Source organism: Arachis duranensis, chromosome 5, assembly GCF_000817695.3.
Source record: "Arachis duranensis cultivar V14167 chromosome 5, aradu.V14167.gnm2.J7QH, whole genome shotgun sequence".
NCBI classification, from domain to species: domain Eukaryota; kingdom Viridiplantae; phylum Streptophyta; class Magnoliopsida; order Fabales; family Fabaceae; genus Arachis; species Arachis duranensis.
The window spans coordinates 104,918,479-104,934,461 of record NC_029776.3 but is presented as its reverse complement, the minus strand read 5'-3'; the positions used below and the strand labels follow the sequence as shown (position 1 = coordinate 104,934,461).

Genomic DNA, 15,983 nt, shown 5'->3' with positions numbered 1-15,983 from the left:
CCCTCCATACTAAAGAAAAAACATATTTGATGCATGATATATAATTAGAATATATAAATATAGATGTTTATTTTGTAATAAGGAAGTTGCACCATTATTATTATTATAGCAACCTTTTAGGTTTGAATTGGAGTGTATCATTAATGATAGAGTTTAATTTGTTCTAAAATATGTATTGGAAAAAAGGTGTGCCTTCCACTTAAATAAAGATGTCAAAAACGTCTTTTTTTAAAGATGTTTTTTAAAAATTAATATTTAATACATATAATCAATTAAACTGTATTATTTTTTTTATTAAAAGTTAGACTGGACAAATCAGTTTAACAAAAAAATTAATAATTTAAATTTTGAATTGGTATAAATTAATATTTTTTATAAAAAATTACTACACTATTCCTATTATAAAATACAACTAAAATATTCCACATATATATATTAATTTTAAAAACTTTAAATTCTAACCCTATAACAACAGAAAAGAAAATAACTAGAATTTATAATTCTCAAAATTAATATATATAATAAGAATATTTTAATCATTTTATATAATAGGAATATTATAATCATTTAAAAAATAATATTAATTTAGACCAATTTAAAATTTAATTCACTATTTTTCAATCAAATTAATTTATCTAACTTAATTTTAACAAAAATAACACAATTTAAATAATTATATATATTAAATTTTAATTATTAAAAAATATATTTAAAAAAAAGGCGTTTTATACGTATTTATGAAACATTCCCTAACTCAATTACATTGATTTGTTCAGAAGTTCAAATTTCTTATTATTGCTTTTTTTTTTTAAACTAAAAAATCAATCATTCAATCGTGTCAAAAAGTTCAACACAAAGATTTGAATATTCAAAGGAGAAAGGAATTAACGTGTAAGCCAAGGCCTCATTATTCGTTATATGAAACGGAAAAATGCAGAAATTGGAGTCAATTTCAAACAAGTTTTACCAGTCCAGGTGTACGATGTACCAACCTAACATCTATTAAGCCCCGTATATGGCGCAACAAGGTCAATTATCAAGTCATAGTCAACGCACAAAAGCCTCTTTTTTCACATGGTTTTTATTTTATTTTATTTTAATGCAAGAGACTTAACTACTAATAAATTCTAGGCTCATCTTTTATTTTAGTAGGAGGTAATTTACCTGTTGTATCTAAATAAATATGGCTATGAATATTATTAGATCATGAAGTTAGGCTATGTTTAGTTGGAAGGAAAGAAATAGAGAGGAAAGAAATAGAAAGGAAAGAAAGGAAAGGAAAGAAATTGAGTGGATTTTTATTTTCTTTAGATGTGTTTGGATGAAAGGAAAATAAGAAGGAAAGAAATGATATAAAAAGACATGTTTATCCTTATTTATAAAATATATTGAAAAAAGTAAAGGGATAATATTGGAAATAGAGAGAGAATTAGTTTTCTCTTCATTTTCTCTCCATTGTTGGAGGGAAAAAAAATGAGTGGACCCCACCAATATTTTTTCATCCATTTTCTTTCCTCTCCCATTTCTCTCCTCAACCAAACAAAGGAAAATAACTATTTTCCTTCCAATTTCTTTCCCTTCCTTTTCCTTCCTCTCATTTTCATCTCAAATAAACACACCATTAGAGTTTGATTGGATGGAGTATTTTAGGGAGGGAATGCATTTTTAAGAGCATTTATTTTTTTTAAAAGATAAATTATTGAGTATGATATTTAATGAAAATATTTTCAAATATTAAGGAATTTTAAAAAGGAATTTCAACTATTAAAAATAGGTCGAAAATTTCAATTTCACTAAAATTTAAAAGTATTTATCTATTTTGATTTCTAAAAAATTTTGGACTAGACATTTTAATTCCCAACTAAAATTAATTATTCGATTAGTCTCTAACAATTAATTCTGTCAGTTGTTTGGGTTCTTTGTTTCATTAACTCTAACGGAAGACAAAATAATCTCTAACAATTCTAACAGGGGACAAAATAGTTCCTGATCTCTTCTGTTTCGAAACGACACTTTTCTCCCTCAATTTCCATTATATCTCGAATAACTCTAACAGTCTAGTATTGCAATTTTAAGCTATACAATGCACACTACAACATCAATGTTTTGCAACTTCAATGTTCATAAAAAAAATCCTCAACTTATTTTCAACCAATTTATGCTCAGGAAAATAATTACTATGTATTTTAAGTACTTGTCGTCTTCAATAAATCCCATGAATCTAGACAGTAAATTCGATTTGTTAAGACTAGTCGTCGTCGTCGCCATCTCCCTTCTCCTCTATTCTATCATCTCCGTGGTCACATTGTCCATTACTTCGATTGCTTCCTTCAACTTCTTCTCCGAACAGTAATCGCTTTAGTTTTCATATGAGAGGCGACGACGACATAATTTGATGTACCGATAGCTTAGATGCGAGATCGAAGCTATCAGAGTCCATTCCAAATGAAAATTTGCATATGATGTCGAATAAAAATCTTCTCATGATATCATAATATCCAACAATCTATATTACTTGTTGGAGAATAGAGAAAGGCGTGCCCTTGAGGTAGTTGTGGAACTTGATCTTGAGGATGTGGTGGATGTTGTATGGGTTAAAGGTGATGTTGTTATTGAAGATGTGGAGGCGAATGCTTCTGGTGGGTGAAGTACAGAGGAGATGGGTGTGCCAATCACAAATATTTAAAAAGTGTGTAGTCCATGATATGTTAAAGTAAGTGTGACATGCGTGGCAGTTACACCATTGTTTGATCTTGGAGATGAAGAGAATGAAGGAAAAGATGAAGATGAAGAATGTGAAGGTAAAGAAGGAGTATTAATGTTAGGAGTATGCGAGATATGATGGAAATTGGAAGTAGAACGGTATCGTTTTCAAACAGAGGGGGTCAAGGATTATTTTGCCTCCTGTTAGATTTGTCAGAGACCATTTTCTCTTCCGTTAGAATTGACGGAGCAAAGAATTTAAATGACTAACAATATTAATTGTTAGGAACCAATCGAGTAATTAATTTTAATTAGAAATTAAATTATCTGATCTAAAATTTAATTTTTTTGGGAACAAAATGAATAAATACTCAAAATTTAAATATATTATATCCAATATCAAACACACGTTTTTGTGTTTTTGTCGTGAAACACACATTTAATATTGTTTTTGGTGAAGAAAACAAATTTGATTGGGTTGGTCTAAACTTTAGACCTAACTTACGCAGGGCTATAAAAGATCAGAAGCCCAAATTTAATCAACTTGACAAGTTTGGGCTATCAGTTTTCTTTATCTAATTATTTTCTTGGGCGGATGAAAAGAAAAAAAATAATTTAGAGAAAGAGCAAATCATGTAGTTCAAAAGAAGGGGGAAAAACATAAAAATAAAGATGATGCTATATATCTCTATAGTAATATTTTCTGGTTCATATGTTTAAGTCCACAGCCATGGAGATTCAAACTCATAAGCCCATTTTAGGGCTTTTTTCACAAAATAAAATATTTAGGATTTTTTCTTTCGCATATAAATAGAAACTCCTCTAGATTTTTTTTGGAAGAAAGATTGAAATTAAGAGACTAAAATTAAAAAATATATATTAATTATACTGTATTTTATATAAAATATACTAACTGAATTATATCTCAATATTATATTTAATTTAAAATAAATATAAAATTTTAAAAATAAATTTAAAATTTAAAACGTTAAATGTAGATATTTTAAAAAAATATTAAATTTTTAGTTTTCAATCTAAAAAATTTTAGTCTTCTCTCAATATAGAAAGAATTAAAATTTTGTATTCCAAAATTATGATTTTAATTTTAATTTATATCTATCAAACATAATACTAAATTTTAATTTTTCAGTTTTAGGCTCACTCTGTCAAAAATAAATGGCTATTCCTGATATGAATTTCCTCATAATTAGCAGCGTAATGCATTGCAATATTTTGAAGCTTTTTTTCTAGATAGAGAAAAATTGCATTTTACATAAACATTTGTGAAAAACGACTGGATAATGTATGCATGCATCAAATTTTAAAATAATTGAGTGTCTCTCAATTATGTTATACACAATAATTCAGGTTCCCTGAATTCAAAGGAGAAGGAGCAAAGAACAAATCCCATAAACCCTGTAGAGGCTGCTCTCGTAGATAACTCACGATCTTTCTCTGGAAACACACATTTCAATCATATATTATATGATATATCTCACCTCATTTGACCCAACCCAACTTGTTCCCTCTGTATGTTGTCGAGGAAATAGTGTCAACCAATAACTTGCTTGTTCAATTTGAATTCTATTCCATTGCATGACACGTGTACAATACTTAATTTGCATGCAAAAATAATTTAAAGCAAAAACTTACATGATTAAAAATTATATTATTAAGCTACTTAAAGACTTATTTAATATAGGTAATTTTGGATTGCTAATAAAGTGGTGAGTTTGATTCGTAATTCAATAAAGGAGTTTTAATCTATTTTTGCTTTGCATTAATTTTTATTTTTTCTTTTACTTTATTTGTATTGAATTTCAACTCCAGTTTATTCAGTTAAATTGAATTATGATGCTAGTTATTTTACTCCTTTTGACTATGTTGAATTTTGTTATCTCATTCGCAATTTTAAAAGATGTTGGTTGAAAGGTTATACTGAAAAAGTCGAAGTATACAGTGTTCTTTTTACTGAATTATATGTAATTTGAAGAGGTTTACTTCTATCTTGTAATAGTAAATTTCATAAAATTATTTATAAAACAGACTATTTAGAAACTCATTTTTTGACAAACCAAAAAATATTTAGCAAAATAAAATTTAACAAAATATATACAAAAGATTATGAGTTGAAATTAGAGAGTATATATTCTTTTAATTGAGAAAAATATAAATAGTGTTACAAACTACTTTTAATGCGAATATTCATTCGAATTAAAATCAATCATAAAATAAATTTTAACATTTACTAAATTTAAATATAATCCTAACCAATTAATTTAATTTTGTTCTATTTTTTTTCTTTAGTCACAAAAAAAAAACTACTTAAAAACTCATTTTTATGTACAACAAGATTACCCAACTAAGAAGGAAGCATCCCACACATAGATATACATCCCACTATCGAAAAAAATCTTAAAAAAATTGCGTGTGGGTCAATGTTGTTGCAATATGTTAGACTATCATCTTCATTAAACATTATAATATATCATCCCACACGGCCACACCTATATATATTTTATAAAAATAGCATTGAATGGAAAGAAGGGCACGGCTTTTGCTTCCACTATAGGGTCGTCATATATAAGATAGTGCCTTCCCCAGTTTATTATTTCTCCATTATTAATGGTTGGTGACTTGGTGCCTACAATTTCGCATATACCTTCCCCTACAGATAATTATTGTAATACCCATCACATGTATTCATTCTCATTTATCGGTCATTATTTGCCACCGTTTAATGTAGTGTATATGTGTTCCTTCATCAATTGATCATGCCATATCATGATCAGTGAGGTGTGGAGTTCCTGTTCTACTAATTAACAATAATCAAATTTCGATTTGGACTTAATTAGTTTCAAAATCACACTCAACAAACAACAATCAACATATCTTGTATCATTACTAGGGACGATCCGTGACATAATATAATATAAATACAAAAAGGGATCTAAGGGGCCACAAAAAAGGAAAAAGATATCAATATTTTAATAATGTTAGATTGTTAGAAACTCCAACTAAACTGTGTCTTTAGGGAAGAAAGTGATGGTGGTGGTGTCCTGTGACGACAACTGTTTTATTTAATTTCCTTCATTATTCTCAAATCTTATTATTTTTTATTAATTAATGCAATATATGATATCTATATCATTGTCATTATCTTTTCTATATCACATAAAATGTAGTGCATTTGTTCAAAAAAAAAAAATTCTTTACAAACAATTATTTATAAAATTTTAGAAACAATACATATACCTTCCGGTTAAAATATTATTATTATATAGTGAAGCAAGCAAAATTCATTTAATATCCAAGTGTCAATGGGAAGTAGGTGCCAACAAGAGAAGATGTTTGCAAATTAAAGAAAATAAATATTAATAACTAGAAGTGATTCATTCTCCATTTTTATTTTTATTTTTTCCTTTGATGTCACTTGCGGTCACATCCAGAAGCTTAATTTGAATGTGCAATTTAGCTTATACACAAACACAAGGAACATGATTTAAGAATATCCGCAGAAAATACCTGGCTGAAATGTTTGGATTATCCACTTGGTTTTCCTTGTCATAATTGAATTATACAGTAATATTATTGGTAAATGGTAATTTAATTTTAATATATCATTAATATAAGTAAATTTTAGATAAATATTAAGTGAATAAATTATTTTTATAATAAATTTAATTAATTTTTTTAATTAAATATCTTTTATTAATTTCTAAATTATTGAACAAATTTGATTAAATTTACTTATTAAAATGATTCGGTTATATAATATTATTATAAATTTTATACAATACACCTAGGGTGAAAATAGATTCGATGGTCTATCAGGACCTATCCTGCANAAAAATTTAAATATTATTATAAAGATTGAATTTAATATATTGTATATAATTTTTTTAATTAATTTTTTTAAATATTATTTTTTTATAAAAATTTATATATATCAAGCTTCAAGTTAAATTTAGTACTTAAAATAAAACTTATAACAGGTTACAAACAAAATTCAGGCTAGTTAAATATATTACTAACTTGTTAAGGGTGAAGTTTAATTTTATCTGACCTTTTTTTACCTTCAAATACATCTAATTGTATATTATTATATCAATAAAAAATATTTTTTGAATTTATTATATTGTAATATAATTAAATGTCCAATATAAAAAAATTTAACCACCAAATTATAGTAAATTTTTATAATGATATGTGTGATTCATAAAATTATTCAAAAAAGTCTTCAAAATTTAAATTTTCTTATAGTGGTCTTTTAGATAGAGCTCCAAATACTATAGTGGTCTTTGTGTCATTTTTAACGCTAAGTCAGCTATCAGAGTGTTGATGTAGCCATTTTTTTCCATGCTGGACAATCCCAAAACAATGTCGTTTTGGTTTTGGCACCCATTGTTCGGTAAAACAATGTTGTTTAGAGATTTCTTTTGCTAAAAGAGTGATAGTAATCAGTGGCTAAGAGAAGGAGGTTGAACATTTGTCTTCTTTTTTTTATCTTTTATCCTTGTTTTTCGTTGAGATAATACAGGAGATATTTTAATTTTGTCTCTTGATACAGTACAAGACAAAACAGGTTTCTTGCAGGGAGTGCTGCATAAAGCGTGAGGCTTAGTAGAGTAATCAAGAGATAATTTACTCTTATCCCCCAAATATAGCAGAGCCAGAAATTGATAATAGAGTAGAGAGATACACCGATGTATCCTGGTTCAGCTACTTAGTGTAATGTAGCTTACATCTAGTCTCTATCACAACAATGATAGAATTTTACTATCTTTTTCAACAGATTACAAACACTAATTCTCCCTAGGATGTACTCTACTTTTCTGGGACAAGTCCAAATTCTAACACAATCTGAACTTGACTAGGACTCACCATAGCTTTCAACAGCAAAGTACTAACTTAACTTGTAAGGGAATCCTCTCAAGATCATGACACAAAACAAAAAGGCTTACAAAAAATTTCTAAGATAACTATGGCTTTTTCTCCAAGTCTAGCTCACTGCCTTATTTTCACTCATTGGCTTTTTCTTACAATCCTCACCATGTTTGCCTTTTTCTAATGAAACTCAGACAGACTAAATTGAGAAAATAAATTACAAAATAAAAACAACGAAGAAGAAGAAGAACAGTTTAGGGAGCTATGAAAATCGAAACAACTGCTCTTTCTCTCTTACTCAATCATTGGCCATTCACCCCTATTATAAAGGAGTGAAGCTTCCAAGGTTTGAACCAAGTTCAACACTTGAGTTGTCTTCTTCTCCAACATCAGAACCAGCAGCGACGTGGTTAGAGGAGAGAGAGAAGGTTGAAGCACTGCCATGCAACCATACCATTTTCTTTCATCCTTTTTCTTCAAGCTTCTTAAATCTGAGCTGTGTATCTTTTCTTTGGCCCCAAATTTGATTTTTGATCGTTGATGAGCCATTGAGCACTTTTGACTTCACTATCTTCATAGTTGCATGAATGGTACTTTTAGCTCAGAGAATTTTTTCACAGTTTCTTTGTGAAGCATAAATAGAAAAATCACGTTTTTACGATCCTCTGTTGCATTGAGATTTCCCTTTTGTTGTAGCCATTTTATTTTTTCTTTCTTGCTTGAAAATGGAAGCTAGTTTTTCGTTCTTCTTTTTACTCTACCTTTATATCTTTTCTCTTTCTTCTTTCTTGGTTCAGACGGTGATGTGATACGGAAGAAAAGAAAAGAGAGAGAAGAGAGAGTTTGATGGTTCGATGGATGTGAAAATGAATTCAAATAAATTGAAGTTCAAGTTTCAGGAGAATGAGTTTTGGTTATAGATCACCGAATAGGATTTAGATATTTATTTGGGCCAATGTATTTTCATTCTTTTATTTTGCTAAGGACCCGCTTTTATTTCAGATGAGAAGCATTTGAGGTAGAGGCAAATGAACATTGGGCTATGATTGTGTTTGTATTTAGGTTCATTTCTTTCTTTCTTTCTTAAGGTATAACAACTCCACTTTTGGGTCAAGAGTGATTGTTTTGCTGAATCCATATGTATGTGTGTGGGCTAATATTTTATTCTTTTTGGGCCAATATGATTATTTTCAATTTCTGCACACTAAACGAGACATATCACACAAACAATTTAATTCAATAATATTTAGTCATCATCTTAATCATAGTTTAGTCCAATAAACTTAACAAATAAGTTGAAAGGTTATTGTAGCTTTGTTGATAGTGAAAGTATGGTTCCAATTTTATTTTTAATTTTTTGACAATGAAGTAATATTTTTTTCATATAATTGTAATGTGAGTCTTGTTTAAAAATTCTATTTTTGTTTGCTATTTTTGTTGCTAGAGTTTGATTGTGTTACTGTCAAGTTGGGGTTTATTTTATATTTTTCGAGTAAAACAGGAATAGAGTGAATAGACTTGAGTAATAAGATATATTTGGTTTGGGAAGTTGTTATGTTATATTGTATATAACTAAAAAATTCAGTCGTTTGTGTTACTAGAATCTGGAGTAACTATTGTAAAAATTTTTGTAGATAGACGAGGTATTGAAACTCACACTACCCTTCTATATTTCTGTATCCTCACCCTGTATCTATTAGAAGGTGATTGGACAGAGTTCCTTGCGGCAGTGCTATCACCTACCATCATAGTTTTTGAACATCAATATTAACAAGACGAAAAAAAAGAGATGAAGAATAAGATGAAAAACATAGGAAAAAATGCTTTGCATATTTGGAATTAAGGTTATAAAATGAGAGAAGGATTAAACTGGTTCAAATTAAAAAAAAAATCTGGATCACATAATCGTTAGAAATGTCTATCACAACAGTACTCCGACAACAGACTCAATGCCAAAAATAACACAAAAACCACAATAGTGTTCAGAGCTATATTTGAGAAATCACTACAAAAAAATGAACTTTTTCTTTTTTATATTGTATTACTAAGTGTCAAATCCTCCATAATGGATCAAACTATATGTTAAACACTGCTATGATCATTTACAAAACGTCATTTGACGTTTTGTATTTTTATAATTAAAATAATATTTTTTAACAAAACGTCGATGACGTTTTGTGTTTTAATAATTAAAATAATATTTTTTATTACAAAACGTCAGTGACGTTTTGTTCTTTTATAATTAAATTTTTTTATTACAAAACGTCAATAATATTTTGTGCTATTATCACAATTGTATAAAACACTAAAATAAGCAAATACTTTTGTATTTTATATTAAAATTATTCATATATATAAATTTTAACCCAAAAAAATTTAGATCTCAAATACCATTTTAAATAATTAGAGTAAAAGACAACTAGGTCCCTGACCTTTTAAAACGAGAACATTTTCGTCCCTCAAGATTGAAAAATACATTTCGATCCCTCACGTTTTAAAACGCGTGACAATTAGATCCCTTCATCGAGTTGGGCTTCAAAACGGCAACGGAACATGCTGACCTAGAAGGGTAGAGTGTTAGGTGTCCGTTTTAGTTGTTGATGTGGATGGAGAACAAATTTTTATTGGACAAATTAGTCCTTGATGCCTAACATCTTGCCTCTGCCATGTGAGTTTCTGCTCAAAGACCCTCCTACTCTCCTCATTTTGATTATTCTGAACCTTGTTCATAGCTTGCTCCTATTGATTCAAAACCTCCATTTCACTATACAAATTCTTAGTGTTACTAACATACCTATCCATCTTCCTCACCATACCTTCCATATGCTTAACCAAGAACCCTAATTCATTGACATCTATGACCCCACTCATAATATCACCATACACATGCTCAAATTCCTGCAATGCAGAAACATAACATTTCTTCCCTAACTATATTTATGTAAGACTATATATATAAATACTAGCATTAAAATGAAGGCCTAAGTTTGAGAGTTTTAAACTAATTCTAATCCTAACACATACATTAATACATGTAAGGCTTTTTCGAGAGAAGCAACAACTTTATACGTGTATGTATCATCTGTGCAATACCATAAAAATTGTATTCCAAGAATTAAGTCACTATTTTCTGGGAGAACAAAAGTTGGAGATCATTCGATATATTAAAAGCATCATCCAGATGCTTGAAATTGACCTTGAAATATACACACAAACACACTAAACTGGACCACTAAATACACAAATTATTGATTTGCCATCACTTTCTTGGTCTGATTGAAGTGGTATATCCGAACATGGCACATACATATAAGGCAACCAACTGAGAAGAAGCCGACATCAAGCTAACCAACATCTTTTTCTGGAGCTTGGTCCAACAAGAACCTTGAGGTAGCCATGTCACCAGCCTTTGCATAGCCATCAATCATGATCGTGAAAGAAGCAACACTCTTTTTCGGCATAGCATCAAGCACTACCCTAACATTGCCCAAATTCCCCACCTTCACAAAATCCCATATCATCGCATTCCATGATGCCACATTCCTCTGAGGCATTTCATCAAACAACTTCTTTGTCTCCACCATATCCCCGACCTTCACATAGCCAACCACCATAGCCGTCTATGAAACTATATTCTTCTCCGACATTCCATCAAACACCTTGCGAGCGTCACCAATCTTGCCACATTTCCCATACATATCAACCAAACAGGTTCCAACAAACATATCACCTTCAACCCCCACACCTCAACGCCGAGCCATGGAGCAATTTTCCTTCGCAGGATCTGCACATGCTTGAATAGGCCTTAATCACAGAAGAGTAAGTGTACCTATCGGGAAGAGACCCATGTGCCTTCATGCGAATAAAAGCAGAGAGGGCGTCGAAAAAGCAACTTCCTTTGGTATGGACTCTGATGAGGGAGTTCCAGAGAAAAAGGGAAGGGCCAAGGACGCGGTCGAAGATGGAGATGTAATATGAAGCAGTGGCGGCAAAGGAGGCGGAAAGGAAAATGAAGCGGGAGATGATGAGGTGATCTTGCTTTAGACCTCGTTGGGTGATGGAGGCGTAGACTTGGTAGAGGTGATGAAGGGTCTTGCAGGCTTTAAGAAGGGTGATAATGGCGGCAGTTGAACGCGGCGGAGAAAAAGAGTGTTGAAATATTGAATTCATCGAAAGAACGGGGTCGTTTTGGTCTTAAGAGACGAATTTGTCCACTAATAATTTATCCCAATCTATTTCAGCAAGTGTAACGGACACGTCATTTTCTACCCCTCCATGTCAGCTGGTTCCGTTGCCATTTTTTGTTCAAAATGAACGGAAGAGTATAATTGTCAGCCGTTTTAAAATGTGAGGAATCCAAATGTATTTTCCAATCTTAAAGAACAAAAATATCTTCATTTTAAAAGATCAGGAATCTATTTGTGTTTTACTCAAATAATTATATGAATCTCATGAACTATTATAAAAATTTACTTCACCAAATTATTATATTATATATGTTACGCATGAACCAATAGTGCGTGGTACCCTCATCCATTCTTGTTGGTATATGCTTTGATTCGATTCTTTGCCATATATGTTAAAATTCATGAAAATGAAATTGATGTATTAATTATTATTCTTGGCGTCATTCTCCCAACATCCTTTCATTTCGTCATTTCAAATATCGCCAATGGCGTCCATGCAGAGTATATATTATATTATCATTCAAAACGACAACGTCGTATCATTCACATTTTAGAATATCGAGGGATGGCCATATCCATCTTGCCAGTTAGGCATTTCTCTCTGATCAAACACCTCAATTTAGATCTTATTATGGTATGATATGATATGATGATATGGTGGTTGAAAAAAGCAATCAAGTAATTATGAGGCAAACATCAATGATATATATGATACATAATCCTCGAAGATAAGATAGTAAATCTCAAAGTTATGCATAAAATTAAGTCTCTTTATTTGAGTATTGAATTAATAACATCATGCAATATCGGCATAAAATAATTAATATGTGTATTTAATTATATTAAGTCACATTAATAATTAAAAATAACTATTTTTTATCTTGATTATAAAAATAGTTATAAATAAAATAAATATAATTCAATAACAGTATAAAATGACTAAATTTTTATTTTAGTCTTTAAGACTTACACTAATTTTTGTTTTAGTTTTTAAAATTTAAAAATTTCTATCTTAATACTTTAGATTAGGGGTGAATGCGGATCGAATCGGATCAGATATAACAAAAATTTCGATCCGATTCGTACTAAAATCATCGAATCGGATCGGATTCCATATCAGCAGTTTTTAAGTTTAGATTTGCGGATCGGATATCGGATATATTTGCAAAACACAAAAATATTTTAAAAAACTTATTTTTATTAAAAAACATATCAATAAAATTTATTTTTTCTATTCTTTTAAATATATTTACTCTTAAAATAATATTAAACATATATTTCTTAAATAATAAATTAAAATAATACAACATATATGATAATTATTAATTGAAATAAAATATAAAAAGAATATTTTTTTATTTTTTTATTTTTGCGGATACGTGGATATGCGGATCAGATATGTAAATATCTACACAAAATCCGCAATCTGATCCGATTAATGTGCGGATCTAATCCGATCCGATCCGATAGCATCGCAAATCAGATCTATATTCGCAATTTTCGAATCGGATTCGGATAAATATCGCGGATATACGGATCGAATCCGATCCATGAACACCCCTACTTTAGATACAGTTCCAGACACTATTTTAGTCCTTAGTCTCTTTTTGGCATTTAGTCGAGAAGTGAAATGCATACGTGGCAAAATGTTGACATATTAGATGTCAACGGTTAGATGACGTGACAAGATTTAATTTAGGATCCAATTTGGGGCTGATTTTTTTATATAAAAAAATATTGGTATTTTTTTTTAAATGGGATTATTGAGTGTAATTACAGATGGGTGAATTTTGTAGGTGAGAAATCAACACGTGAGGGACGTGTTGGACATGTGGTAACATATTGACCAACACGTGCGGGACTTGTTGGACACGTAGCAACATATTGGGCAACATGTGGGGATGTGTTGAAACACGTGGGAGCGTGTTAAATAATTTCTACAATACTCTAATACTCTAGTTAAGCATTTGTAGCCTTTATGTTGAGGAACATAACACAAAAATATAGAGAACTGTGATTTAAAATTTAATTTATGAGTATTATAATGTTTCATACAAGAAAAAGTAGCACAATCAAAAGTCTTAAAAAAGGAGAAATCAGGTGGATGATGATGTAAAAGTTCAAATGGGGATAGATTATTAGTGTTAGAAAAAGAAAGTCTATTAATAATATATGTTGCAGAAATAAAAGTATCATCCCAATAAATTAAAGGGATTGAGGCAGTGGCTAAAAGTGCTAAGCCTACTTCAGTCACATGTCTATGCTTCTTCTCTGCCTTCTTCTTTTGTTGATGAGTATAAGGACAGGAGAAGTAATGAGATATACCTTTTTGAGCTAGATATTGTGTGAAGGCATTGGAGAGATACTCCTTGCCATGATCAGTCTGCAATTATTTCAATTTTAAACCAATGAAAGTTTCTATTTCAGTTTTGTACTGAAGGAAGGCTTGAAAATCTTGTGATTTGGTATGAAGTAAATAAATGCAAGTATACCAAGTGAAAGCATCCATAAAAGAAATATAATATGTAAAATCATGATAGGATGTATATGGTGACTCCAAATGTCACTGTAAACCATTTTTAAAGGAGTATAAAAATTAAATTCATCTAATTGAAAAGGCAAGAAGTGCATTTTAGCTTGACAACAATGTTCACAAACACCAAATTTTATTGAAGCAAAGAAAATGGGTATATTACACTTGTTCGTTACAGAAACAACAATCTTAAATGCACAATAACCTAAATGTTTGTGCCATAAATTGTAAGTATCTAATTGAAAAGCATAAACAGTAGGTACTGAAATACATGAGACAGAATTTGGTGAAAATATATGACTATTCTTAGGTGTAGATTTTGTGACATCAATATTATCAAACTTGTACACCCCATTATATGGAGCTCCTTGTAGAAGAATCTCTTGGGTGTCCTGAGATTTCACATAACAAATATTAGGATGAAACTCAAAAAAGCAACCATTATCAGTGACAAACTTGTGTACACTCACTAAATTTTGTGTATTTTTAGGAATAAGTAAAAGCTAATTAAAAAAACGTTTCTTTGAAGCTAAATTCACTAAATATGAGTGTCCAACATGAGAGATACTACTAGCTGGTCCATTACCTAGAAGGAGTTGGTCTGTACCAAAAAATTCAGAAGAAGACAAAATAGAGTGTACATCATTTATGACATGATTGCTTGCCCCCGTGTCAGGAAGCCAGCTTACATCTGAGAAAGTGGATGGAGCAGCCATGTAAGCTCTTGGATTGTGATAGGTAGTAGGAGGTGGCAAGATTTCATATTGGATTGGTGTTCTTGCATTAGAAGATGGAGCTTGATATTGTTGATCAAAGCGATGAAAACATGAGAGTGCAGTATGTCCTGTCCTTCAACAGACTTGACAAATCGGTCTAGAAACAGAATTTGCAAACCTGCCTTTATTAGAATTTATTCCTCTTCGACCTCTTCTTGTAGCATAATTTGTGGTATTCGGTGGTCTGAGAAAGGAAGATGGTGATTGAGTATAATGTGTTTATATCGTTTCCAAAGCAGTCTTTTTAAATCCTTCAATCATTTCTTCATGTCCAAGAAGAAGTGCTTTAGCTTCAATAAGAGTAATGGATTCAGATTTTTTCATTACGGTTGAGAGATACAAAGCATAGTCTTCAATAAGATCATCTGTAATGGTTGATATGTGATCTTCTAGAAAACGAGTGTAGCTTGTTGATGCCATGGAATCAACAATTGTTCGAATCTTCTTGAGATACTCATTGCTGTCATACCTTGTTTTTTTACCGACTTCAATTCATTATTCAATTGCTGAATCTTGATCTTGGAGGTTTTTGCAAAATATTCGGTGATAGTTGTCCAAGCTTAATGCGCATACTTGCAATCTAGCATTCGATTCTTAAATGTGAGGTCCAGAGAAGAAAGAAGCCATGTCATAAGGTAATCATCTTTTTGCTTCCAAGCAGTATAAGCCTTTGATTTTGTACCCGCTTCTCTAGCAGATTCAGATTCAAATTGTAATAGAATCTTGTCAGCAGAAAGATGATCAGCAAGATCATTAGCATTGATAACGTGAAGGGCAAGCTTCTGCTAGATTCGAAAGGTGTTTTCAGTCAATTTGCCAAGAACAGGTGCAGTAAAGGGTTGAGGAAAAGGAAAAGAAGAAGAAGAAGAAGTGGGTGAGTTCTATTGAGGGATGATT

At 30.5% G+C, this 15,983-nt stretch overlaps 1 protein-coding gene across 1 annotated transcript in view; it reads left to right on the top strand.

Annotated features, from left to right (window-relative positions):
- The window catches only part of LOC107490996 (uncharacterized), a gene marked incomplete in the record, with an annotated part of 1,294 nt that extends 1,127 nt beyond the window's left edge, over positions 1 to 167 (top strand). The window contains 1 exon segment of the mRNA XM_016111786.3: positions 1 to 167. Within this exon segment, the coding sequence (XP_015967272.1) occupies positions 1 to 13 (13 nt within the window).
- Positions 168 to 15,983: the final 15,816 nt, after the last annotated feature.